At 38.2% G+C, this 25,492-nt stretch overlaps 1 protein-coding gene across 1 annotated transcript in view; it reads right to left on the reverse strand.

Moving 5' to 3' along the window:
* Nucleotides 1–25,492, reverse strand: part of TMC1 (transmembrane channel like 1) — a 69,627-nt gene that overhangs the window by 27,544 nt on the left and 16,591 nt on the right. Inside the window, exons 5-10 of the mRNA XM_068423576.1 lie at nucleotides 12,913–13,003; nucleotides 11,580–11,661; nucleotides 9,325–9,431; nucleotides 7,955–8,053; nucleotides 3,561–3,703; nucleotides 720–864 (exon numbers count right to left, since the gene is read on the reverse strand). Of these exons, the coding sequence (XP_068279677.1) occupies nucleotides 720–864; nucleotides 3,561–3,703; nucleotides 7,955–8,053; nucleotides 9,325–9,431; nucleotides 11,580–11,661; nucleotides 12,913–13,003 (667 nt within the window). The remainder of the gene's footprint in view (nucleotides 1–719; nucleotides 865–3,560; nucleotides 3,704–7,954; nucleotides 8,054–9,324; nucleotides 9,432–11,579; nucleotides 11,662–12,912; nucleotides 13,004–25,492) is intronic.

Raw genomic sequence — 25,492 nt, forward strand, 5'->3', positions numbered from 1 at the left:
TAACATTCAACAGATAGAATATATCCCCTTCACTGTTTTCACAGTGGTGCATCTCATCCTGCCCCAGATTCATCACGCAATGACTCTTGAAATCAACATATCCTATAAACTGAAAAGAGGGTTCAGAACACCTTGTGTTGCCTTGCAAACTGGGCTATATTTCACAATTAATTTGAAAATAAAAACTTTATATTATGCAAGGAAAGTAAGCTTTTTTTCTTACTGAAAAGCAAGTATACACTCAAAAATTCTGGGGCCAATTCTTCTGACGTGATGAATAGCTCTTTATAGACGATCTTATCACTTTATCTTATGGTATGTCTTCAGTGTAGCAAGAAAAGATGATAACATGAGGCTGGCAAACTATCACCAGCATTTTACAAAAAAAAGTTTTTCAGACAAGCACCATAGAAACTGGAAGCCGACAGAGATGAGAAAAATTAATTTTTCTTTCTATTTTTACAGTAGAATCATTTTTCTAAAACTAGTACTGCGGTCACAGAGGACACAAAAGATGCCATTAATTTTTCTTCCACAATCAAAAGGAAGAAATTAAGATGGCAAGGTGCAAAGACCCAGAGTCAGAAGGGTATAGAGTGGCCCAATTCTAGTTTGATTCTAGGCTCCAGGCACAGCTAATACTTGACCTTAGTTCCACCTGATTCACACCAGTGTGAAAGACAAATCAGGTTACCTGTCCTTAGTGAGCTCTATTTTACCTTAAAGCTTGTTGTGATGGAGGCAAACTTATTATCTGCTGTTTCAGGATTGCCAATCAGGTAGTCCCAGCTTGTGAACATTTTCCAGCTGAAATTAAAACTAGTATCATCCCCACCACCTTCTTCATTTGCATTCCTTGCCATTCTACAAAAGCCAGAAAGACACAGGAAGACCTTGTTAGAACTACTTCTGCTATATGAGCATGATTTTTAAACTGTTCCTAAATTCTAACATTGCTCTGAAAAAGACTATATTATTATTGCAGTCGATCATGTTATACTAAATCTGGAAAGATCAGTCTAAAACAAGAAAGAAGAATGGAGATTTTCATATTTAGACAATTTAGACAATTTATGAGCTCACAACACACATTTTGATGCGAAAGAGTGAATTTATTTCATTAACACTGCAGAGAAACTCTGCTGGATAAGAAACTCAATAGGAAAACAGTATCAAGAAGATCTCTCAAACAGAAAGCTGCAGAGCATCCTGAACTGCAATAGATTTGATTAGAGACTTCACAAAGAGAATGAAAAAATTCTAAAATAATAAGCCAGAACAAAATCTGGTTATACCACGCAAAAGTATCACTAATACAGCTTTCTATCTTCCCTTTCACCTCATATGCACTTATAAACAAGATTTGTAACAGTATCCACAAACATCAAAATATTTCTTCAGTGATTTGACTTAATCTTGACTAACTTCTGTATTTCAAAATGTTGTCATTCACGTAATAATAGTGGTCTTCTGCATAATTTATAACTTAATTCAAACCATTAAGCACAAGTATAGAGTATATTAGTAGGGTAAAAACAATTTAGCCTTCAGTATTGTATTGATTTTGGTCAGTAAAAGGCAACACCTATTTTAAAGCTCACTAATGCAGCAGAGTTATGTTATTAGTATCAATATATTCTACATACCACATTTTTAACAGTCCAGTACAAAACTTACTCTCAAATCTACGAAAATAATATTAAGTAAATAATACAGAAAATCCTTCTGAGCTGTCCTAAACCAATACCAGGGATGGTTTTTGTTTTGTTTTGTTTTACTGCTCATATACAGAAAGAACAGAGATCATGAAAGGCTCTTGGTAGCATCTACCCTGCTGCTGGTTTCTAGACTAAGATAATTCCTTCTCAAGAGTTCCTAATGAAATAGTGAACAGTCTTGCTGTTGAGTTATCACTTCTTTGAGACCAGAAATGTTTCCATTCTATTTATGCACTGGAAGAGCTGCAGAAAGGAGCCCTAAATCTAAATATTTCCCCTAAACAGAATTTCACGTAGACATTCCCTTTCCCAGATCTCAGTCAACAGCAGAAAAATGGTAGCACCTCCTGTTACACTGCTTTTAGTTCCTGTGCCCACTGTGTTGTTTTCTGGAGAAACAGCAAAGAGCAGAAGACTGCAAGAACTGCTCACAAGATTACCTAAATATGGATCAGCATTAGTGTCACACGGCCAGGTGGGAAGTTAGCACGCATGATGTATTTTTTCCACAAGGATATTCCTTTATTTGGGCCACAGGAATTTTCTGCTAGAAGGAAATTTTTTTTCATCTGGGTGACAGTCATTGAAAGACAATCGTCTGAGGCTAAGACTTTTCTAATCTTCACAGCCATATTATCAAAAAACATTTTAAAATACATTTTTGAGCTAAACAAATTACTTTTTTTATTCTAGTAGTTTGTTCCTCCTCCAAAAATACATATATGTAACTGAAGAGATTTTTTTTTTCTTCTGAAATTCTTCTTGCCCTATGCAGGCTACCATGTAATATTTGAAAAACAGAACGTGAATTAATCTAGCCCTCATGCAAGTGAAAAATACTGGCTTCAGCACAAAACAGCAAAAACAGATTAACTGCAGTTTTCTCTATACTCACAGGTGTCCTTGAATCTTGACCTGCAATACTCTGATTTTTTTCACCCTAGACATATTTTAAAGCCATCACTATAGCTAACTGTATTATTGTGGTAGGTGGTCACCTTGCTTGAATCAAGACTATTAAAGATTGTATTAATTAGCAGCCTATCTGCTTAGAAACTATCAGAATTATCACCGAATTTAGGTTTAAAATAATGATTTTATTCCATTTGAATTCTGATCTAAGACAAAATTCAAAACCAGAATTTGAGAGCCAAAAGGCTAATATACCACCACTTGTACTGCCTAGGCCCTATTTCACTTACCCTGATGGTTCCTACTGTTTTAACATTATGTTCTTAACGTTATCTTAAGCATAGTTTTCACACTGCTGGAGATTATTTTGCATTCCGCAGGGCATTAAACCCTTATTATGGCCGGTAGCATTAATTCTTCTACACCACTGTGCAAATGTGACCCAACCACTATAGTCTTGCTGAGAATCATTTACTGCTGACCGTGAGTTACACACAGAATTATTTGCCTTATGTTTCTTTCTTTCTTGTCTTCCTTCTTAGAAGAATTTAACTAGCATAAGGTATCATTAAAGGTAGAACAATTGAATTTCCTGGATGTTAGCTCAGATTCTGCTAGATGCAGATTATTACAAAAAGATGGGCTGACAGCTCTGTTCCTTACTTTATGCATTCATTTTTCACTTTGAAGTTGCAGGAGGGAAGTGTTATGCTATTTCAGTGAAGATTTTTCCCACTTCCACAACACTGCAACAGAGCTGCTGGTGCAGAACAACAGATAAATAAATACAGGCTGAAGGAATCTTACATTTTGATCTTGCATTTTCCTGCCCTTACAATTGTCATGCTTTAAAAAGATAATCTCAGTGGTCAATAGTGGAAGTATCTAACTTTTTGAATGTACTTTATTCCACAGCCAAGGACAACTTACGTTCGAATGACAATCATAAAGCTGTAGCCAATAGTTCCAACTCCAACAAGGAAATATGAAAGAGGCATCCTGAACTTGAGCCATCCAATCGTCCTCTGATTATTGTAATAACCATAAAAGAGTACAGAATACTGTGCAAAGCCCTGAAAAGTCAGCAAAAATTATGTCACATCTGTCAAATATGCACGTAATCAGAAATTGTACCAATAGCAGTGTACTGAAACATTCATTTCAATGCATTCAAAACAGTTGTAAGGATCACTATAATAAACCTCACAGGGTGGAAAATCTGCCCTTTCATTTGGAAAGACTTAGAATATTTCATGTCAACTTTCAAATCTTTTATCTCTAAAACCCTTCATGGGCACTCCATCTACGACTTCATGAGTCAAAACCTTTCCATTCACATACTTCTTGTTGTAAAGACAAAAACATTTTGGTTTACAAAATCTGTTTTACAAATTACTTGCAGAAAAAATGCCAGACTTTAACTTAATTTTCACATTTCTGTAATTTACTTGCATTGCCTATTTCGTATAAAATTCTCATACAACTTCTCTGTCTAACAGTCTCTGTCTAACAGTGTTCTCTGCTGTTCATTGCACGATCATTCAATATATATTAACCAATAGTTAGCTGGATTTTCCGGATGATTATTCAGTAAGCAGGGTTTAACACTTAGACTCCAAGGCTGTAAAAAGTGCAATGTAAGTGTACCTTCCTTTTCAGCAATTCAAAGTGTACCTCTTTTTCTAAAAATCTTAATAAGAATTACCCTCTTTTCTATGAGTCAGATTGCTGATTTTTCAAAATAATTTACTAGTACATGATTAACTGTAAGTAACTGATGGTATCTAAAATGATTCAAATAGCTGAAGCTTCCTGATAATCTTCAGGTTAGAGCAAGAACTCACCTCCTAGAAGAAGACTGTATTCAGAGCCTTTACAAGGACAGCTCATCACACGCACATCAGTGGCAAAGATCCAGCTGGATGTAATGATTTCAAGTCAAGTACAGAGTATTTGACCATGTAATTGGTGGATAGACCATGCACTATTTTGACACTAATACAGTAAGCTGAGGGTTTTGTGAATTAAAAAAGCCATTTACTTCTCTTCTGCTTTTCAGTTGCTCATTTTACTTAAAATAAATAACATCTTTCTCTTACATATTATTGCAAAACGTGCATTTAATTTATTGTAGCTCTTACTATATATGAAATGAGTCACAGTGTTATCTGGAAAACCTAATTTGCAATTCTAAGCTGAAAACAAAATATTAATACATGATAAACAGAAATATTATTCAAAATGCCTTGATTTGGTAATCAATATATCTCATTTTTCTTCATATCAGACTAGCTTTGAGAGATGTGCCTCCACATAACAGATAATAGTATGTTCTTCTCTAATAAGAGAAATACTGTTATAGAACACATTTACTACTAATTACTAGTAAAACGTCTATGCCAGTCAGGTCACATTCAAATTCAATAGTATGTCTTTTGCATTTTTTTGCTCGTTAGAACATCCTATTAGTCCATCTTAGCCCAGGTTTCAATACAGCCTAACATGGCTCTGGAGAGACTTTCGGATCCCTCAGAGCATTAAAATGCTTTTAAAGTCATTGTGTTCTGCAAAGTCAGAGATAAGTCCTCCACTGCATGTCATTCAGTACGTTGTTTCCTGGGCTTTGTCTGCTGCTTTTCACCATGAGGCTTGAAATATCTTTGGTTGTGTAAAGGTAGGCATGCATGGAAGATCTCTTGCATTCCTTTCCGAGCCTAACACAAAAGAGGGCTGAGATGAGAATATTGGTCAAACGCTTCATTGAAATGAGCCTTGAGAGTCTCATTTTTTAAGGTTTGGATTGTTATCTGAACTGTAAATTATACAATGTTGAAACTGAATTTCAAGTAAAATATATCAAAATTCAAAACTGTTTCTCTTTGCCATGTCAGTAAAATGAGTACAATTTCAAGTGCAAAAAAGCAAAAGATATGTTGAGCTCATCTTTTCTTTACTGTCTTAAAGATTGGAAGGGTTTTGGAGTATTTTTAGGATGAAATAATATTTGCTGATGTGGGTTCACTTATTTGTAATTTAGTAGCATACAAGAGCTGCTAGCAGATGAAAGGTACTATTTCCTGTGTTTTTAATTAAAGAAGTCACTGTCTTCACGGAGTATTTATCATTCTGATGCCTCAAAAAAATTCTTATTGCCCCTCAGTATTTCAGGGGATCCATCTCTTTCACTACCCTAATCCGTGTTTATTACCTTTGCATTTGCTCCTTGTGTTAACTGCTACTCTGTTATTTGCTATACTTTCTCCCTCAGAGCTCAGATACTGTTTCTGTCAGTTATTATAAACTTTCCCTTTCCTTCCACCATCTGTCTTCATTCATCTTTTCTCAGATATGCTTCTTTTAAAAACTGTATTCCCATTTGCTGTATAAAGCTCTTCTAGTCTCTATTCTCTTTACAAATTCTCCAAGTTACTATAATTCCTTTTTCTCCAATATCTCCACAAATTTTTCTAATTTTATAATGTCATCATCATTATTTAACTTTCCAGCTACATGTCTAGATGTATTCTACCTGTCACTCAAATATACAACTCCTGATGAATCAGACACAATGTCATTTTGTGCAACAGTCATTGCAAAATGTTACATATGCGGCTTTTTAGAAAGATTTTTCTATCCTTTTATATCCAAGAAGGGTCCATTACTTTATGTGGCAAAATAAAGCAGAAATAATCTGTTCACTTTACATACCTTTATAGTCAAAAGACAGATAAACATTGTCATTTCTACCTATTATTATATTATTTTCTTTAAATTCAGTTGTCTATAGTTAATAAGCCTGAAAGATTTGCTTGTAAATGAGAAAAAGGGTATATCCAGCCAAGTTTTTTCCAATCTGATTCTTCCTCCACTGATAGCTGAAGATTGAAAACAGAGCCAAAGAAGCTAAATAAAGGACCAAAATCTGGCATCATCTGAGTCTCCCTGTGAAGGTATTGAGCCACAAATCAACGGATCCTATTTGAGATCTGCGTGTCACAAGATTAGGGATCTCTCCACACCTTAACCATGCTAAAAAATGGCAATATTAATGAGACCACATAGATACCATACCCTTTTTATGTTTTTTGAGGAGAGATCAGAGCTGGCCTCCTGTTGGAAAGGGACAGGTATGAAAATCTGCCTGTGCCCCTCCTGGGATTGCCTGTGTAGAGCTCCACAGCCTGCACAGTTCTCCCCACCAGCATGGATGGAACGGGACCTCACATGAGCCTAACCTACATGGAGAGGCTACTTTTAGGTGAGTAATTCTGCAGTAGGCCGGAGAGGCTGAGCTGTCAACTGGAGGACCCCATGCCTGAGTTTGTTTTTCCAAGAAATGGATCTGCTTCCAACATCATATTCATGCTTGCTGTTGCTAAAATAACTCAAGTTCTAATACATATATATGCATAACCCTTTAAAAGTCTTGGTATTTCTTACAGAAGGGAAAAAGTGGAGAAGATTGAGGGAGAAATCACACTTAGTTCAGTGGATGCTGTTTCCATTAATCTGAAGGAAAACATTAACTAGATGGTCGCACCCTTTCACAGGTGAAAAGTACCTTTTGATGACATTGACTGCACACCATAGAGAAACTTAATGGCCTTCTAAGCAACATATTGTAATATTAAATTTATCATCAGCTGACTTTATGCAAAGTTGTATTATCTTTATACAGAGGCTGACTACAGAGACATGCCACATGCAAAATTATATAAAACTGTCATTTTCAGGAAGAAAAAGCGGTATGACATATTTAGGAATATACCATTATCTTGTCAGTACAGGAGGCATAGATCCTCCGGCTAGACTGGGCATCACATCAACAGTAAAGAATTAAGACATGCTTCTCAATTCAGCTAAAATATCTGCATATTCTATAAGACTGATAAAAAATAAAAATAGCATTCTTTGTTTTACAAAAAGCCTACAGAGCACATTATCGGATTTTTTTTCTTTTTTCTAATTCACACTGCATCCTCAAATTCAGAACGTTAATCATACAAAAACAGAGGACCAAATTCACCCATAAGAAATGGAAAGCCAGTACCCAGGGTGCAAACCCAGGTCTGGGACGTTTTCCCATGTGTCTTTGGATTGCTACATATAACGAAATGTGCATGTGGGCATTGAGCTTCATTATGTGTTTTGTCTGAAAGAAACATCTATACTCAGAACTTGTGAAAAAAAAAAAAAGTAAATTAATTCTATTGCCATTTTCTCCTGAAATATTTCAGATTAAATCTCTGAATATTAAATAATGAAGCAAAAGCCCATAATAATCAGTCAGGTGAATATGCAGTATTGCAAGTTTATGCACTTACACTAAAATCCCAGAGAGTAGCAAAGTTCATAGCACTTGCTTCTTCAGCTCTTGGTACAGTTTTTCTAGGTAAAGAGCCATATGGCTTCCCCATCAAAGCCTGGAACAAAAATTAGAGCAATTTACATTTTAAAGCAAAATACCAACAAGGGGAAGGGACAGTGATCTGTCATTTCTTAGGAAGACCTGTTTTATGCTCCTGAACTCCTTAGTCAGGATGATGTACTTCTCCAATTCTTTTCATTGCTCCTCACACTAATGATTGAACCTATGTTTAAAGTACGCATTAGCGGTGTTTTCTAAATTTAAAGTGAAGTTCCACCAATATCAATAGATTGTCAAGCTGTGCCTCTTACATTCAAAGGCAACACAGAAGTCCAGTTTCCTCTGGTGAGCGGTGTTTGCCTTACAGACCTGACCACAAGATTCATTTTTTCTGCATTATGGATTGTATCGTTTTTTTAATTGAAATGTATGCGAAGATGTTAGGGATTCAGTTTTTGGATTCTGAGAGTCCCACTGCTGCTGATGAGATGGTTGCTCAGCCACAGTATATGTCCTCATGGGGTCCTTTCCAGGATTTACCTTGAAAACTGTTGGGCATTTTCTCTGGTTTGGTTTCAATGGAAGATGGATGATGCTATTGAAATGCTGTACTAGGAAGCTGTTGGAAATTCCTAGCTGACTCTTTCGCATTTGCTTACTAGAAGATAAGTAAGAGGATGTGGAACAGCGAAATCAGGGAGTTGACACAATACTTTTAATTCCATATAAGCCCTCTTTTTAGGAAGATAAGATGGTGGCTTAAAGGAACTAGAAAAATATTATATTTCACAGAAGTGATTTCTGCCTGAATTACATCTGCTTTGATCAGCATTCGTAACAGTAATGCTGCACACAGTTCAAAACATGAGGGATCTCCCTCATGACTTTACAGCCCTCTTGGGCCTTATCAGCATGCGAGCATTAAGGCAACTGAAAAGGATCCATGGTGCCTCAGAGGCTTGGAATGTATCTTTCTATTGCAATGCACATTTTAGTCAAGATACTCTACCCGGCTGCTTCTTAGTCTCAGTTCCTCTCCTTAAGTCTCCATAGAAAAAAAAGTTTAGCACCATCCCAGCCCATGGGAAAACACTTTCAGGACATAACTCTATATGCATTTTTCAGTCATGTCTCTTTCAGGGCATCTCTCTGTAGAGACCACTGTCCACAAAGAAAGTATGTCTTTACAGCCTTAGTACACCTTAATACTTTTAAATGGAGCATAAAGAGATTACAAATTTATTTAAAGGTCCAGTCCTATGAAATCTCACTGCAAAGACAGAAATTCACGTAACAATTCTCAGTGATAATTTAAAAGATTCCCACCTCAGGCACCATAACAAGTCCAAAGGTCAGTCCAAAGAGAATCATGTTTATTCCATACATCCAGCGCAAGAATATGAAATAAGATGCCACTGATGAGCCAAAGTGACCTATGAAAACACGAGATGTGAAAGAAGGGCAGATAAGTTAGTCCTCATGCTATTTTACCTTAAGATGAAGTTCCTCAAAGTTTATTTAAAATAAATAAAATCAGGGGGGGCTTTTCATTTCCTTTATTACCATAATTCTAATAACTTTTTCCAGATTGCATACTAGCATTGATTGACCTGGTAGAGAAACAGCAACAAAAAATGTAAAACTATTATTTACACAGAGCATTTAGGGTCACACACAAGCTGTGGTATTTACTAATATTAAACCCTCTAGCAGCATGATTCAAAGCAAATCACACTACTTTTTTTTTTTTTTTGTCTGATGTAGATTGTAAGCATTCTTGGCATGTTAAACGAGCACCAGCCCAGTTTTAACAGGAAACAGCATTGAACTAGCCAGTGAGGATAGTCTTTCCAAGGACACAAAGTACTTGTAAGAGCTGTTTATGAAGTGCCCACCAGAGTTGTTCACTAGGGAAGAACAAAAAGATCTGCAAGTGTTTGTACCCTTTCTTTCCCTTACTTTGCTATTTGTGTGTTCCACGTGCACCCAGGTGTAGACACAGCCCCATCACCAGGTGCACAGATGAAGCCTTGAACTTTACCTGCTCTAGACCCCTGACCCAGACCTGTGCGAAGAAGAGGCTGCAGGGGAAGCAGTGAGCACTAAGGGTCTGATTTGACCAACGCTCTGCAAGTCAGGCCAAACAGAAATAACAGTTCAAATTCAACCCCAGCTTGCTGCAGCACCGCTCTGCTGAATACAGGACAGCTGGCAGTCATGTTCATCTGTCTGTTCGAGTTAGCAAAATACCAGATTTCAGTTTCATTACCAGTCCTTCACAGGAAAAAAAGTGACCTTTCAACAGGTTTTTCACACACAGTCTAGTTAAGGAGCCTGATGCACTCTGATAGCAAATAATAAGAAAATATCTCAGTTCAGAGGAATTTACATTGATATTTCCACACTGTTTTGCAAGCCTCATAACAGATTCTTCCATTCTGTAAAATGAGGTTAACATGGCTGGTGCTATTTGGGGCATATATATGCACATTTTACTATGACAACAAAATCAGTAGAAAATTTAATACACTTAAACTGGTATAACCCCAGAGTATAAACAGATTGACTAGTAAGAGGCATTTATCAGGGCTGTGAAAAGGGAGGAACAAGCCATTCTGTCAAGGATTTCAGCATTTCAAAACCTGCTTTATTCACAGCTCAGAATGAAACCAAAATTTTGAAATTTTGCATGAAGAAGTAGCCAATATTAGCAGTGTCCTACATACTGCGAAGTCTGGGTAAGAGGCATAAAGCAAGAGACTTTCAGTTAGTCAGTCTGGCTGTGATATGCCAATTACCCAATTACAACCCAGCTACGGTCTTTGAGGATGTTATGGACACAAACAAAAGTAGTGCAGGAAATTAAGAAGATTTTTGATTTCAAAACACTTTTAATACTGTAGAACTCTCCATGCCGCATCAGTTCTTTTGCTCAAATCCTAGTATCTCCATTCTTTTGGGAATGGCTTCTTTTCATGCACGGGGTTATAGTTCTTGTATCAGTTATCCTGATGAAATCACTGCCATGCATCCAGCTAGAACATCTGCATTAAGGCACTGCCTTGGAATTACTTGCATCAGTAGAGTTATTGCAAGTAACAATGCACAGACTGCACACGGGCTTTATTCTTTTTCACCAAGCATCATTCTAATAAATGAAAAGCTTAGCTGGGGATGAGTATAATTTAGCTACGGATGCCCTTAACTACATTTCCATAGTGGGTAACTCCACAAAGGAGGCAACAAGGAACACAGAAAATGGTACAAACAGCCTGCACCAGCTGTGAACAAAACCAGTCCAAGTTTCACCAGTGTTTTGAATCCAGTCTGGGGTGGCTCCTAAACTGTTACCTGTATATTGAGAATTTTTATCTAAGGTGACTAAGGTGACCAACCCTCTCTCAAGGAAATTTTCAACTAGCTATAATATTAAGCTCAATAAATATCAATGAAAAATAAAAAATCATTGATTTCTTACTGCACAGTGAATACAGACATGTGTTTCCAAAGTATCAAAAAGTGGCACGCATCAGGAATATGATACTAGATACTATTCTTTATTACCTTCCATAGGTACTTACTTTCAATCTCCTTAATTTTCATTTCCCAGGGTATGCAGGCTGTCTTAAAATTCTCAAAATCTCTTTGAAATTTCATCCATTTCTGAAAAGGGTCACAGATAAAAAAACCACCATCATCTCAGTGCTCAGATTCTCAGTTTCCCTTTGAGCTAATGTAACCACTTAATCATCCACAGTATCCTTTGGCCCACTGCAAAAGAAGCACTAGCTTATGAAGAACCGGCTCCTTTTGTTCATTCTGAATATGTCTCCTACTGGCTTTGTGTGAAGTCTCTATTTCTTCCACAAGAACGATTAAATAATCCCTTCCTTTCATGCCATCCATTTTCTATAGAATTGTTTCTGAGAATTTAATTTGTTATTTCCTTTGCTATTCAAAATTTGGATCTGGAGCTCAAGCTGTGTCATTTAATTACAATTACTCTACCCAGAATTTTATCTATTGGATAACTTCTGTAATTGAGCTTCCTGTGTCCAGCTGAGTTTGAAAACATAATTATTTTTTGTGAACATTAAAGCTTATGAGATCTGACTACACAACCGTTTGCAGAAAATCCAGTCTAGCTAAGGGTAAACCTAGCCACAGCAGTAAGTAGTCCTGCCAAATATTCTTAGCGTCATTCTGCATCACCATTTTAGTTTGGAGCAAGTATGCTTTCGAAGTGAATCTCCCAAACTATCCCAATATACCACACTTAGGTTTGCACTGTAAAGCAGTGTAGAGCATAAAACTAAGTCAAAAGATGTACTTGAGGCCTGTACTTGAGGAGCATGCTAATCCACATCCACTGCTTCTGGGTATTTAGTCCTTGGGACCACACAGGACTTAGGCCAAAGGAAGACCTGCCAGAACACATATTGTGTGCACATTGGGTCCTCAGCAACCACCGTTCAGCCTTTCAGTCACAATCCTACAGAGCCCTATTGCTTGCTAGGATATACGTGGCCTTGGCTCAGTGCAGATGCCTCCAGTGTATTTGCTGTGGAGCAAAAAACCACTTTTGATCTTTCACAGAGGGCTATCTCAAGGGAAAGACTGAGCTTTGGATTCAGTCCACAGAAAAACCCCATCTACACTAAGAGAAATTAACTTTCACAAGATATTAAACTCTTGCGAACTCTTGCAAAATAGTTGATTGTTGTTTTGATGACAAGTCTCAATCAAACTGTGAGCTTGCATTAGAAATCTTTTCATGCAAGAGCAATGGAAGTAAAAGTGTTATAATGCAAAGAAAGGGAAGGAACTCTGTTTTGGAAGATGGGTACATAAGGCAATAATCTGCAAAAGGCTCCTCATTTGCATTACATGAAGTGAGTGAAATAGTAATTTTACCTTGGTCATCATCACTTTGTATGCATAGAATTTTTTTCCTTTTCCTTTTCCAAGAGCACCTTCAAACTTTTCCACAAAAAGCTGGGCTTCCCTGGAAAATTAGGGCAAAAGAGAGCTATAGATGATGCTACAGTAAACAATGTATTGTCTCTACCATGGCAACGTAATTTTTCATGTGTTCTAACTCCTTATAGAGTTTTGCATCATCTTATTCTCTTAGTAATGTTTAGAAAGAAAAGCTCTGAGGTTTTTTTTATTTTCACAGAAGACTAATCATATGTAGTGCAAATAGAAGAAGCAACTTCAGTCATCTGCTCTAATCCAAATGCAGTTGGAGCTCTGAGATCTGCCTACATTCCGTTAACGTTATCAAATATTTTTAGTCACAGTTACTTTCTTTTGCAGTTCAGCTGCTGCCTGTTTGTGCCACTTACAAACTGTTATTCCTCCTGGTTCCACATAACACAAATTGTTGTCCAGCTACCTAAAGGAAATTTATTTTAATTTTTTATTTTGGAGATATGTACACACTAGAGCCTTGGTTCCCCTGTGTCTACCCTTCTCAGGACTAGACAATTCAACTCCTCAGAATTTCTGCATATATCATCTTTAACTGTACCATTCTTGGAATATTTTCCTAGATGTCTAGTCTCAGTGGTCTCCAAAAGACGAAAATTTTGCTTATAAATATGTGGAAGCTAAATAATACCCTGGTGATACAAATATGAAAGGAAGGGTTTTTAACTTTTTTTAAAAGGCATAACATCCATGGATTAAAACAATAAACAGATGAGATCAAGAGCATACTAATATTTCCTCCATTTCATCTAATTTTCATCTATTAGTATGACTTTCATGTGTGTCTCTATTGAGAATATGTGCCCTAAAGGCTAAATGACCTGATCTAAAATACTGGAAAATAGAGTAAGAATTCTTAGCTGTCAGCACATGCATAAGATTCTATAACTATTTTATCATCACACTAGATGACTGCAAAGCATTGTATATTATCTTAGATATTACACTAAGCACTTGAGAAAAAGTAGACTATTGGGAAAATATTGTGACGCACAGCTCTCCAGAAGTGCTACAGATAAGTTGACTGAGTGAAATTAGTTATAATGCTTATATCTTCTGCTCACATAATTTATGTAAGCAAGCAAAAAGTTTGTGTAAAACTGCAAAAACTGACAATGGCATTCTCAGAACAGTGGTGCAGCATTAAAATTATGTATGAAGAAGGCTATTACCCACGTCGTAATTTCTCTTATTTCATGGTTAAAAATCTCAACATCTTTAAAAATACTGTGTACTTTTAGTAACTGCAAAAGCTTAGAGTGATCTTCACACTATCATTTGAAGACCTATCAAAACCTTTCCCCAGTAGACACCCACTGCACCAGTCTCTTTATCTCACAGTACCAAGGCTCTGAACAGCGTTTTGTTTCTACGCTTCCCAAAACGGTGCAAAATTGAGCTACTGAATTTAGCTTTCACTCTTTGAGAGCTTTCTCTCTTCAAGAGCCCTCTGAGCACTCTCACCTTCAGCGTGCTCACACCTAAAACCTGCTGGTGAGGCATCAGGACCGGTGCCAGTTCACCTGACCTCCCCAGGAGTTCAAGCATGCCTTTTCCTACCATCTGAGATCTCATTTTCTCCTTTAAAGACACAGGCTGGCAGAAGTAAAAAGCTCCACACAATGACATGAATCTCAATCCAATCACTATTTTTTTTTCCCTGTGGCACAAAGCATGCACAGATTCAGATTAAAAAAAAAAAAGACAAAATACCCAGCCACTACCCCAGCCACACATTCCACCCATTCACCACTTCAAAGTGTTCCTCAGAGATTGAATCAGTGTCTTTTTAAGGCTTTATATCCCTTATTCTCTGCTTATGGATCACATTTGTATGCTGGATTTCGGAGTCTGATCTTTCTGTACTTTATCTAACTTTGACACTGACTGAGCCTCTTTTATTTTCCAGGCCACTTTGAGTCCTTTGGAGATTTTATGGATCAGTGCTCACATCTCATTCTTTCATTCTGATTCTCAAAAAATTCTACTCTTAAATTATCGTACTCTAAAATAAGTCATAGGAAACAGATTCTGTCAGCTTCAGGAAACAAGTGTCTGAGAGTCCCTTTTAAATCCATGTCCTTGGGATTTAAAATCTTGTTGCACTGCCAGGAGATATAAGGCAGTCCGAACAGCAGATGGCAGCTTCCTCATAAACTCAGCAGTCAGTGCTGGAGATGTACCATAAAAGCAACCAAAATCAATAAACTGGACATGTCCCAATCTCCCAAGTCAGCATATCATATTCTGGACATAAGAGGAAAATCTACCACCACTCCTATCACTAGGTAATTCAAGCATTGGAGCTTGTTCATGAGTATTGAAATATATACCCTATTATCTGTACAGTCTTAACTGTAACTGCTTACAGATGGCTTTGTTAAAGCAGATGTGCTAGAACTGAAACAAGTTTTGAATCTAAATGTCATCATCTTTACACAATCAGCAGCATTATTTCGGGCCTAAAACTCTCATATCTTTAACCAGGCTACTGTTGGTTTCTGACTGAAATCCTGTGTTAAATTAAATCAGATTGACCCGAGTGTGTTGTGCATTTTCAAACAATTCTCTAGTAAACCAGAATGTACAATGTTAAATAACAAAAAGATACTTGCAATCACAAGGCACATAAAACTGTTGTATGATATTTCTAAGTTAGACTTGTGAAGAACAGACGGATCAGCTCCCTTAAGTTCTAAAGTGAATATCCTATCTAGCTTCTGGGGATATTTTCAGGGGAATGTGAGTTATGAAAGATAGTTCCAATCCCCTGTGGCAGGGGCATTGGAACTAGATGATCTTTAAGGTCCCTTCCAACCAAAACCATTCTATGATTCTATAAAAATTACTGAAATCAAAACCTACAGAGCTGTAGAAAACCTGTGCTTTCAGTCACTAATTACGTGCGGTTATGCTGTAGGATATGAAGATTTCAAATTGTAAGCTTTTTTTTTACAGTGAAGCAGTAAGTTAGAAATTTAAGGTGAAAATATGGAAACAAGCATTAATACATAAAAATCCTCCATAGAAGATATGAATACATTTTGCATCTGTAGCTTAACACAAAAGTTCTCCACAAAAATCTGCTGCTATAAAATTAAGCTAAGCCAAAACAAGAAGGAACTTTCCACAATTAAATTCATAAAAAGATTTATTACAAACTCTTTATCCAAGTCTTCTGTTCACTTGTTTCAAATGTCTTTTTATAACATTTTCTACAAAAAATACTGTTTCTTTTCCCTGGCTGCTTCCTGGACTCTCCATCAAGCAATCTTTCTAGTTAAATTATTAGCAGTATTTAAGCTTTTTCTCCAGGACAAACCAAAATATTGATTTTTGAAGGTGGTGATCTGGATTTCCAGGTTTAATGCTGCTGACTCTTCTGACTGCCTCCCAGGGTTTTACTTTGCCAGTGGCTGAGGTTTCTTTTCACCCTGCATCCCTCCTTCGCCAACACTGCCCTGCTCCAGAGTGTGCCAGTTACAGAACTGTTATAAACTGCCCCTAAATGTTACTGCTTTATAATTTGTTTTTTTCAGAATTTTACTCCACTGGCCTGCATTGGACTAAGTTAATCACTGCAGCACAAACAAACCAGGTGATGATCTGATAACAGTTAATCTTCTTACTGGGTGATTACACATGCAGTCAACTGAGTTACACATGTAAGACCAGAGCACAAAACCAGTTGGATCCATGCATGCACAATATTTGTGAAGCTACTTTCATGTGTCATGAAAGAAATATGAAGCAACTCCTTTCAATTTTTTATATATTTCTTTCCTGTACTTACATATTTGTTGTACAAATCTTGAAAAAAATCAACTAAGTCCAAATGGTGGGCTTACAGTATTATTTTAGTTTTCCATTTACACTGTTTTTGCACTCTAGTCTAGTTACAATACACTGTTATTTTTGAAATTAATAGGACTTTTGCCATTAATGCCTATTTCACACTGACCATGACAAGAAGATCATTCAAACATGCATTAAAAGCTGTGGCTATTAATATTTCCCATTCTTGTGAAGTAATAGCCAAAATCATCACATAGTTAATAATCATCACATAGTTAATATAAATGTAGCACATACTATATGGCACAAAGGGTTGTGGTGAATGGAGTTAAATCCAGTTGGCAGCCAGTCACAAGTGGTATTCCCCAGGGCTCAGTACTGGGGCCAGTTCTGTGTAATATCTCCATCAATGATCTGGACAAGGGGGCACAGACAGCACCACGCTGGGTGGGAGTGTTGATCTGCTTGAGGGTAGAAAGACTCTAAAGAAGGATCTTGACAGGCTGGATTGATGGACTGAGGCCAACTGTATGAGGTTCAACAAGGCCAAGAGTCGGGTCCTGCAGCTGGGTCACAACAACCCCATGCACTACTACAAGCTTGGGGAAGAGTGGCTGGAAAGCTGCCTGGAGGAAAAGGACCTGGGGGTGTTGATCAATGGCTGGCTGAACGTGAGCCAGCAGTGTGCCCAGGTGGCCAAGAAGGCCAACAGCATCCTGGCTTCTATCAGAAATAGTATGGCCAGCAGGACTAAAGAAGTAATCGTCCCCCTGTACTCGGCACTGGTGAGGCTGCACCTCGAATACTGTGTTCAGTTTTGGGCCCCTTACTAAAGAAAGACATTGAGGTCCTGGAACGAGTCCAAAGAAGGGCAACGAAGCTGGTGAAGTGTCTAGAGCACAAGCCTTATCAAGAGCAGCTGAAGGAATGGGGGTTTAGTCTGGAAAAAAGGAGGCTCAGGGGAGACCTTATCTCTCTCTACAACTACCTGAAAGGAGGTTGTAGTGAGGTAGGTCTGGGTCTCTTGTCCCAAATAACAAGTGATAGGACGAGAGGAAATGGCTCCAAGTTGCACTAGGGGAGGTTTAGACTGGATATCAGGAAAAATTCTTCATCAAAAACATTGGAATATACTGCCCGGGGAAGTGGTTGAGTCACCATCCCTGGAGGTATTTGAAAGACATGTAGATTAAGGACATGGTATACTGCTGGCCTTGGCAGTGTTAGGTTAACGGTTGGACTCAATGATCTTAAGGGTCCTTTCCAACCTAAATTATTCTATGATTCTGTGTGATTCTGTGATTCTATGATTCCATGATCCTATGATTACTACGCAGTTGAAAGAAATGAAATTCTTTTTTTAAAAAATAAATTATTTTGTGAAAGAAGGGAGTGAAGTTCTTCTTTCACTTTTGGAATAAATGAAATCAAGTTACCTTTGATGTTCTAGAAGCATGTCTTACCTTTTGGTGTGTGGTGGATTTTACCAATAACATTCTAAATAACATTTTCCTACTGCACATTTAGAGAGACTAAGTCTTACAAGGGAACCCCATCACATGAAAATATACAGAGGAGTTAGTGCCTCACAGCAACCTATATGTTAGCTGCATCCATGAATATTTGCATGACTTAAAAATGGTAGTTAAATGCAAATCTCAATAACAACTTGATTCTATGAAAAATTCCCACCAGGGTTTTAATGAAATATCTGAAAAGCAAATTCAGTGCAGAAGCAGAGCTTGAATGAGGGCCTGTGGGTAATGAGGCAGAAACGTGTGCAGTTATGTGCGAGGAGGTAATACAGAAACCATAACTACCAGACAATGCTGGAGCCATCAAACAGAACATGTTTTCCTTCTCCCCCTCAGCTTTTCTTCCCTCAGCAGGTTAGTCCCACTGGGTTACTCCTGACCTCTGTGATTTGTAGGTTAAGGAGACCTTACCCTGTGTTCTACTTAAGCTTCCTGGCTTTAAAGGTTCAGCAACGATTTGGCACCATTCAGTCAGGTAACAGGCTTGCAATGTCCTTTCCACATCTGTGACATGTGCTCCTTTGTTGTTAAATATAATCCAATATGTTACTTAATTCAGGTTTCTACCTTGATGTCTAAACTATTTCACTGAAAGGCCTCTATTCGTACATCCCTGGAGACTTTTGTCACACTTTGTCCTTTCCTCCATTTCTTTTGTGCTAATAATAAATGTGAAGACAGAAAGAATGATCAAGCAATAAAAAGTAGTTCTAAACCCACAGAACTCTTTTAGAAACCACAAGGAACAAAACCACATACATATATACGCACGCCTACTTGGAAGCAATGCAACTTCAATAACATGAGGATGTGCCAAAAACAACGCAGAGTGACAAAACTGAGCTTTGTAATCACTGGTATCATGTGTTATAGGTAAATTATCTATACCACAAGATAGGCCAAAGTGTGCCCCGTTAGCTAATTGTGAATTTAAAGAAGCTTCAGAGAAACCTTATTAATTGAATTACAGGCACAAGGAACTAATAAATGTTGCATGGGGCTGAGCATTATTGTCCCAGAGAAGACTGAGTTAATTATTAATACTAGGGGTGGAGTTACAGCTTCCAAAGTGCTAAGTGTATGGTACTTCGGGTCTCCAGTGTCACAGAGAGAGGATGAATTACAGCTCTCAGAGGTTGTTGCTAATGAATAGGATTCAAGTGGATTGCTTACGTTTTTCAGTAACAGTTCAGGAAGGTTTCAGTCTCCAACATCTAAAAACTCATTAAAAAGAAATGTCATATTAATATTGATCACCCAGGACTTCTCCAAGTCTTAAAAAGATTGGCAAAAAACTGACTGCAAAACAACTGCTGTCAGGCACAGGTCACTTGAAAAGCAGTTCAGCAGTAATAATGGGCAAATTAGAGTGTTATTCAATACACAGCTGGCCTCCAGGACAACCAGGCTGGCCTCCAGGACAGCCAGTATGTCCACAGTAGGAGAGATGAAATGCTGATTCATTGGAGTACAAAGAGTACATCCAAAGATGAGAAATTTCCACCATCCCACACATGCACCTTATGTATCTTTGGATTATGTATACTCATAAAATATTCTGTTTTCATTTAATCTGTCTTGATGGGTAAGCTAAGTCCTGTAATAAAATAAATGATGTTATATTCTGTCAATGGCAGATGAAGGGGGATACTGCTCTGCTCTGTTTTTCTTAGAAAAAACGAGACGTTCTCACAGTTCTCTTTACGGTCTGTTTTTAATTGGAAGTCCTTCAAAAAGTCTAAGCTTGACATTTCACTGCCTTTTTTTTTTTAGATTGTCATTTCACTTGTTTTGATGGTGTGCTAACTGGCTTGTGGTACAGCTTTAAAGGGAGACCACTGTTGGCACATTTCTGGATTCTTGTGCTCAATTCTCTGATTATACAGGACCATAATATGCTTTGCTGGTGGATATAAACTACACAGCTTCTAATAGTCTTTGCTCTTTTATAGTACAAAACTTTGGCTATCTGAAGTGAAATGTGCACTAAAAAGGGGAGTGAAATTAGTATACCAGAGCCAAACACACTAACACAGTCTTTCAACCTTCCCCTTTCCTTCATATCTGTGCAAAACCCAGACAGGAGTATGCACAGACAGGGATGCAGTCACAAAAATCAGACCCTCAGAGGTAAATTGGGACAGTGTTTCCTGGAGGTTTTCCAATTTGCAACAGCTGAAGCTGTGGTCCATGAGGGCGTTTTTTTGGGGTTTATTATTTTTATTTTTTTATTTTTCTAATGCAAAAATCTTGTCAATAGTTTACCTTCCCTTTCTAAATCTCAGTCTTGTAAATAATGATTGATGGTCTTTATCATCTGATGGCTCTTCAGGTAATTTTGTGGTGGCCTGAATAGTTGGTGCCAAGAGGAAACGTGCACAAACATCTCCCATAGAAAAGGCACAACAACAGTACTCACAAACCATGTAAACCAGTGGAAGGAAAATGAAAAGAGCAAGGAAACTCTTCTGAATGAGAATATTTGTGTTGGAAATGAGAAAAAGTCTAGACTCCAGCCACACTCATGCTCTCAACAGCATGGACTACTATGTCCCCAGCTCACAACCTAACATGTCTGTTGCTTAGGGCCTGGGAGAGTGGTGTTTTCCTGCATAACATCTTTTCATTCCTCTCCGTGGCTTCTTCCTCACTTTTTTCACATCTCCAGACCTGTAAAGATCTGATCATGATGTCTTAATGTGAAGTTAGAGTCTGACAGTGCTGGTACAGTTTAAATTCAAACTGCAGAGGGACACTCTGCAGCAGAGCAGTGTCCTCAGCCATGATTCTTCAGAGAAAAATCAGAGGCTGCTGGAAATGCATCTTTCTAGACACAGGGGTGTAAATTAGAAATTAGAGCTGATCTAATGTACTGGTGCATCTCTATTAAGAATGCCATTTCAGCAATAAGTATCTCAGCCAGGTTTTGATGGAAAGCATTTTCTACAGAGCATCTAGTTCTGCATCTGTGTTCTAAAGTTATTGTTCATTCATGCATTTTCAGAACAAAAGAATGATGGAAAATACGAATTATTTTACAAAGTAGTCACTAGAGCTAAGTGGAAATCATCTTTCCCACCCTATACTTTTTAAGCTATGAAAAAACATTCCCTTTGGAGAAACTGGTTTTGAATCACCAAAGCGAGAGGGGTATTTTTAGTCTTGATAATGCTTAAACAAAACATTTTAACAATTTCAGATTTCTTATTCTTTTTTAAATACACAAAATATAGTGGAAATTAAATCTTTCCCCAAAAATAGTTTATTCTAAGAAATTAACACTTCTTTTAAAAAAAATAATATTTAGAATGAAAAGTCCTAATCCTAATATTCATTTTTCAAAATAATACATAAAATGGGGGTTTTTGTCTTATTTTGTCACAAATATGTAACAAAACCTTGAGAGTTCCTGGGGAAAATTTTTTTTCCATTCTTGGAAAACAGTAGGTGTTAATACAGAGCAAACATGGAAGTGGGGTTTGGCTCACAGTAAAGAATATTGCTTATAATGCTGAGAAGAAATCTGCAATGAAGTATTTCTCTATTGTGGAAGGTGGAAGACAAAGAATAGGGAAATTTCTTATTCTACCTCTAGGAAGACGGGCTTCTTTTTTTTTCCCACACATCCCATAATACTCTAAAATCTGCACATGGGAAGAAGCAGATGAGATAGGGAAATATTTGCCCATAATAACTGTTCACCAAAAGTTTCAACAGCAAGAGTTGTTAATATAAGATTATTCAAAAGTCACTTGTTAATGGTCACTTGTTAATGATTTACAAGTTGTCCTGGTTTGGCCCAAACCAGGCCAATTAGTCTTAGAGAAACCAAGGTCACTGCTAAATTCCTCACTGTTTATGAGTGAAGAGCCGAAGGGGGGTCGCACCTGCAGGGAGGAGCAGACAGGGCAGGTGACCCAAGATTGACCAACGAGGTATTCCATCCCACGTCATTCTCACTTTCCTATTTATCACTAACCCACTGCCTCCTGGAGGTGGGGCCCAGGAGGGAGGGGCCCTCCTGTCTCCCACTGATTGGTACCAGCTTTGCCATTTCTGCAGTTAAAAGCCTGCAGGTGTGATGGCAGGGGGAGCTACTGTATTTTCCCCTCTGCCCGTGCTGGGGAGAGCTATTGCATTTTCCCCTCTGCCCATGCTGGGGGAGCAACTTTGCCTGAGGAGGATTTCCAAGCTCTCAGTCTTGGTTTTGTATATATTTGTATATATTTGTATACATTTGATTATTTCTATTATTATTGTTATTATACTCTTTTTCATTTATTAAAACTGTTTTAACTTTCCAACCCATAAGTCTCTCTCCCTTTTCCCTTTCCCTTAGCGGGGGGGAGAGGGTTAACAGAGAGCATCTGCCACCTGGTTAATAGCTGGCCCAGCTTTAAACCGTGACACAAGTTTAAGGCACTTAAAGCCAAAGTGTGTCCATTTTCCACATATACAAGAATAACGTCAATCTATCAGGCTAATAATTCTGGAATAAATCTTAAATAACTTGCTAAACTACAAAACAAATACACAGATACCCTAAAATGTGCTGATAGAGACACTTCTGTATTGTTATAACTACAATCATAATAGAGCACCCACTGATAAGATATTAGTTCTTATTTTAAGCAGCATGGTAACATCAGGTCTTCCATTGCAACTTAGTTGAACTTAGGCTCCAAAGAGCCAATTACAAAAACAGGACTCTAGAAAACTTAGTCTATGACTGTATTTTGGTATGTAAATGATTTGGTTTGATTTTTTCAAAGGCACTGAGTGCTTCCAAATTCCATCATTTTCATCTAAGATGCTAAAGACAGATTTAAATGCCTAATTCTCAGCTCATACATCTAAAAATGTGACCAAATATAGGTTTTAGCTTTTTTTTTTTATTCCAGCTGTTTGCTGGATTTATGTGTTTTGTCTGCGGAGATATGCATGACTGTACAGAACTGAATCACAGAATCACAGAATCAATCAGGTTGGAAGAGACCTCTGGGATCATCGAGTCCAACCGTTGCCCTGGCACCACCCTGTCAACTAGATCATGGCACTAAGTGCCATGTCCAGTCTTTTCTTAAACACATCCAGAGATGGTGACTCCACCACCTCCCTGGGCAGCCCATTCCAATGTCTAATAACCCCTTCTGAAAAGAAATTCTTCTTAATGTCCAACCTGAACCTCCCCTGGCAAAGCTTGAAGCTGTGTCCTCTTGTCCTATCGCTATTTGCCCAGGAAAAGAGGCCGACCAATTGTCACAATCCGAATGGGATTGCCTGGAATAAAAGGTGACTATTTTTGGAATCTTATTTGACAGAGAACCATAGCAATAAACGTAATTCTTCAGTTAATAAAAGTAGATTAAAAATAAATACACTATTCTGAAGAGCTGTCATTTACTTTTGGAATACACATTTTTCTAGGGTAAATAAGCTTATAATATGCTTCCAAGCCTACTTCAGAGAGGGCTGTAGCAAAGAATAGAAACAAAAACATTGTTGCAAACTACCCTAAAAGCACATCGATGCATATTTTTTACTAAAATAAACCTTCTGATGTCAGCAAATAAAATTGAATGCATATCTAGTCTCCCAGTTTAGATTTCATAAACATAAGAATGTAAAAGTTGATAAATTAGTGGACTTTTAGGTAGAAGTGCTGCCCATGCTGAATGTACAAGGACCACTTCACCCTGAATATTAATAACGAAATTGTTAAGATAAAAAGGCAGATAAGTGGATAAGTGTGGGATTTTGAAAACTCACTATTGGCTTAATTGAGAAAGCCCACCTCAGAGAATAAAAAAAGTGCAGTAACTCAGCATTCACTGAGGATGACTAGAAGCACTCATCCAATTACAAATATTTCATAGTAACATAGATTTTTAGGGCCAGAAAGATCTCCCCAGAGCCTTCTCTTCTCCAGGCTAAACAACCTCAACTCTCTCAGCCTTTTTCACAGGAGAAGCATTCCAGTCCTCTGATCATTTTTGTGGCCCTCCTCTGGACCCACTCCAACAGGTCCATGTCTTTCCTGTGCTGAGGACTCCAGAGCTGGACGCAGTACTCAGATAGGGTCATGAGAGTGGAGTAGAGATGCAGAATCACCTCCCTCGACCTGCTGGTCACACTTGATGCAGCCCACTTGATACAATTTTCTTTCTGGGCTGCAAGCACACATTGCCTAGTCATGTACAGTTTTTCATTCACCAGTACCCACAAGTCCTTCTCCTCAGGGCTGCTCTCAATCCCTTCATCCCCTGGCCTGGATTGATACTAGGGATTGCCCTGACCCTCATGCAGGACCTTGCACTTGGCCTTGTTAAATCTCATGAGGTTTACATGGGCCCAGCTCTCAAGCCTGTCAAGGTCCCTCTGGATGGCATCCCTTCCCTCCAGCGTGTCAACCGCACCACACAGCTTGGTGTCGTCGGCAAATTTGCTGAGGTTGCACTCATGTCACCGACAAAGATGTTAAACAGCACTGGTCCCAGTACAGACCCCTGAGGAACACCACTTGTCACTGGTGTCCACTTATATCGAGCCAATGAACATAGCTCTTTGAGTGCGATCATCCAGCCAATACTTTATCCACTGAGTGGTCCATCCTTCAAGTCCATGTCTCTCCAATTTAGAGACAAGGGTATCATGCAGTACAGCATCAAATGCTTTGCACAAGTCCAGGTAGATGACGTCAGTCTCTCTTCCCTTATCCATCAACGCTTTATCTCTGTCATAGAAGGCCATCAAATTTGTCCTTAGTGAAGCCGTGTTGGCTGTCACCAACTGCCTCCTGATTCTCCATGTGCCTTAGCATAGTTTCCAGGAGGATCTGTTCCATGATCTTGCCAGGCACAGAGGTGAGACTGACTGGCCTGTAGTTCCCTGTGTCTTCCTTTTTTCCCTTCTTGAATATGGGGGTTATGTTTCTTCTTTTCCAGTCACTGGGAACTTCACCAGACTGCCACAACTTCTCAAAAATGATGGATAGTGGCTCAGCAACTTCATCCGCCAGTTCCCTCAAGACCTGTGGATGCACCTCATCAGGTCCTATGAACTCGTGTACCTTCAGGTGCCTTAGATGGTCTTGAACCTGATCTTCTCCTACTGTGGGTGGTTCTTCATTCTTCCAGTCCCTGCCTTTGCCTTCTGTGACCTGGGCAGTGTGG

The sequence above is a fragment of the Nyctibius grandis genome, chromosome Z (genome assembly GCF_013368605.1).
Source record: "Nyctibius grandis isolate bNycGra1 chromosome Z, bNycGra1.pri, whole genome shotgun sequence".
In the NCBI taxonomy this organism is placed as follows: domain Eukaryota; kingdom Metazoa; phylum Chordata; class Aves; order Nyctibiiformes; family Nyctibiidae; genus Nyctibius; species Nyctibius grandis.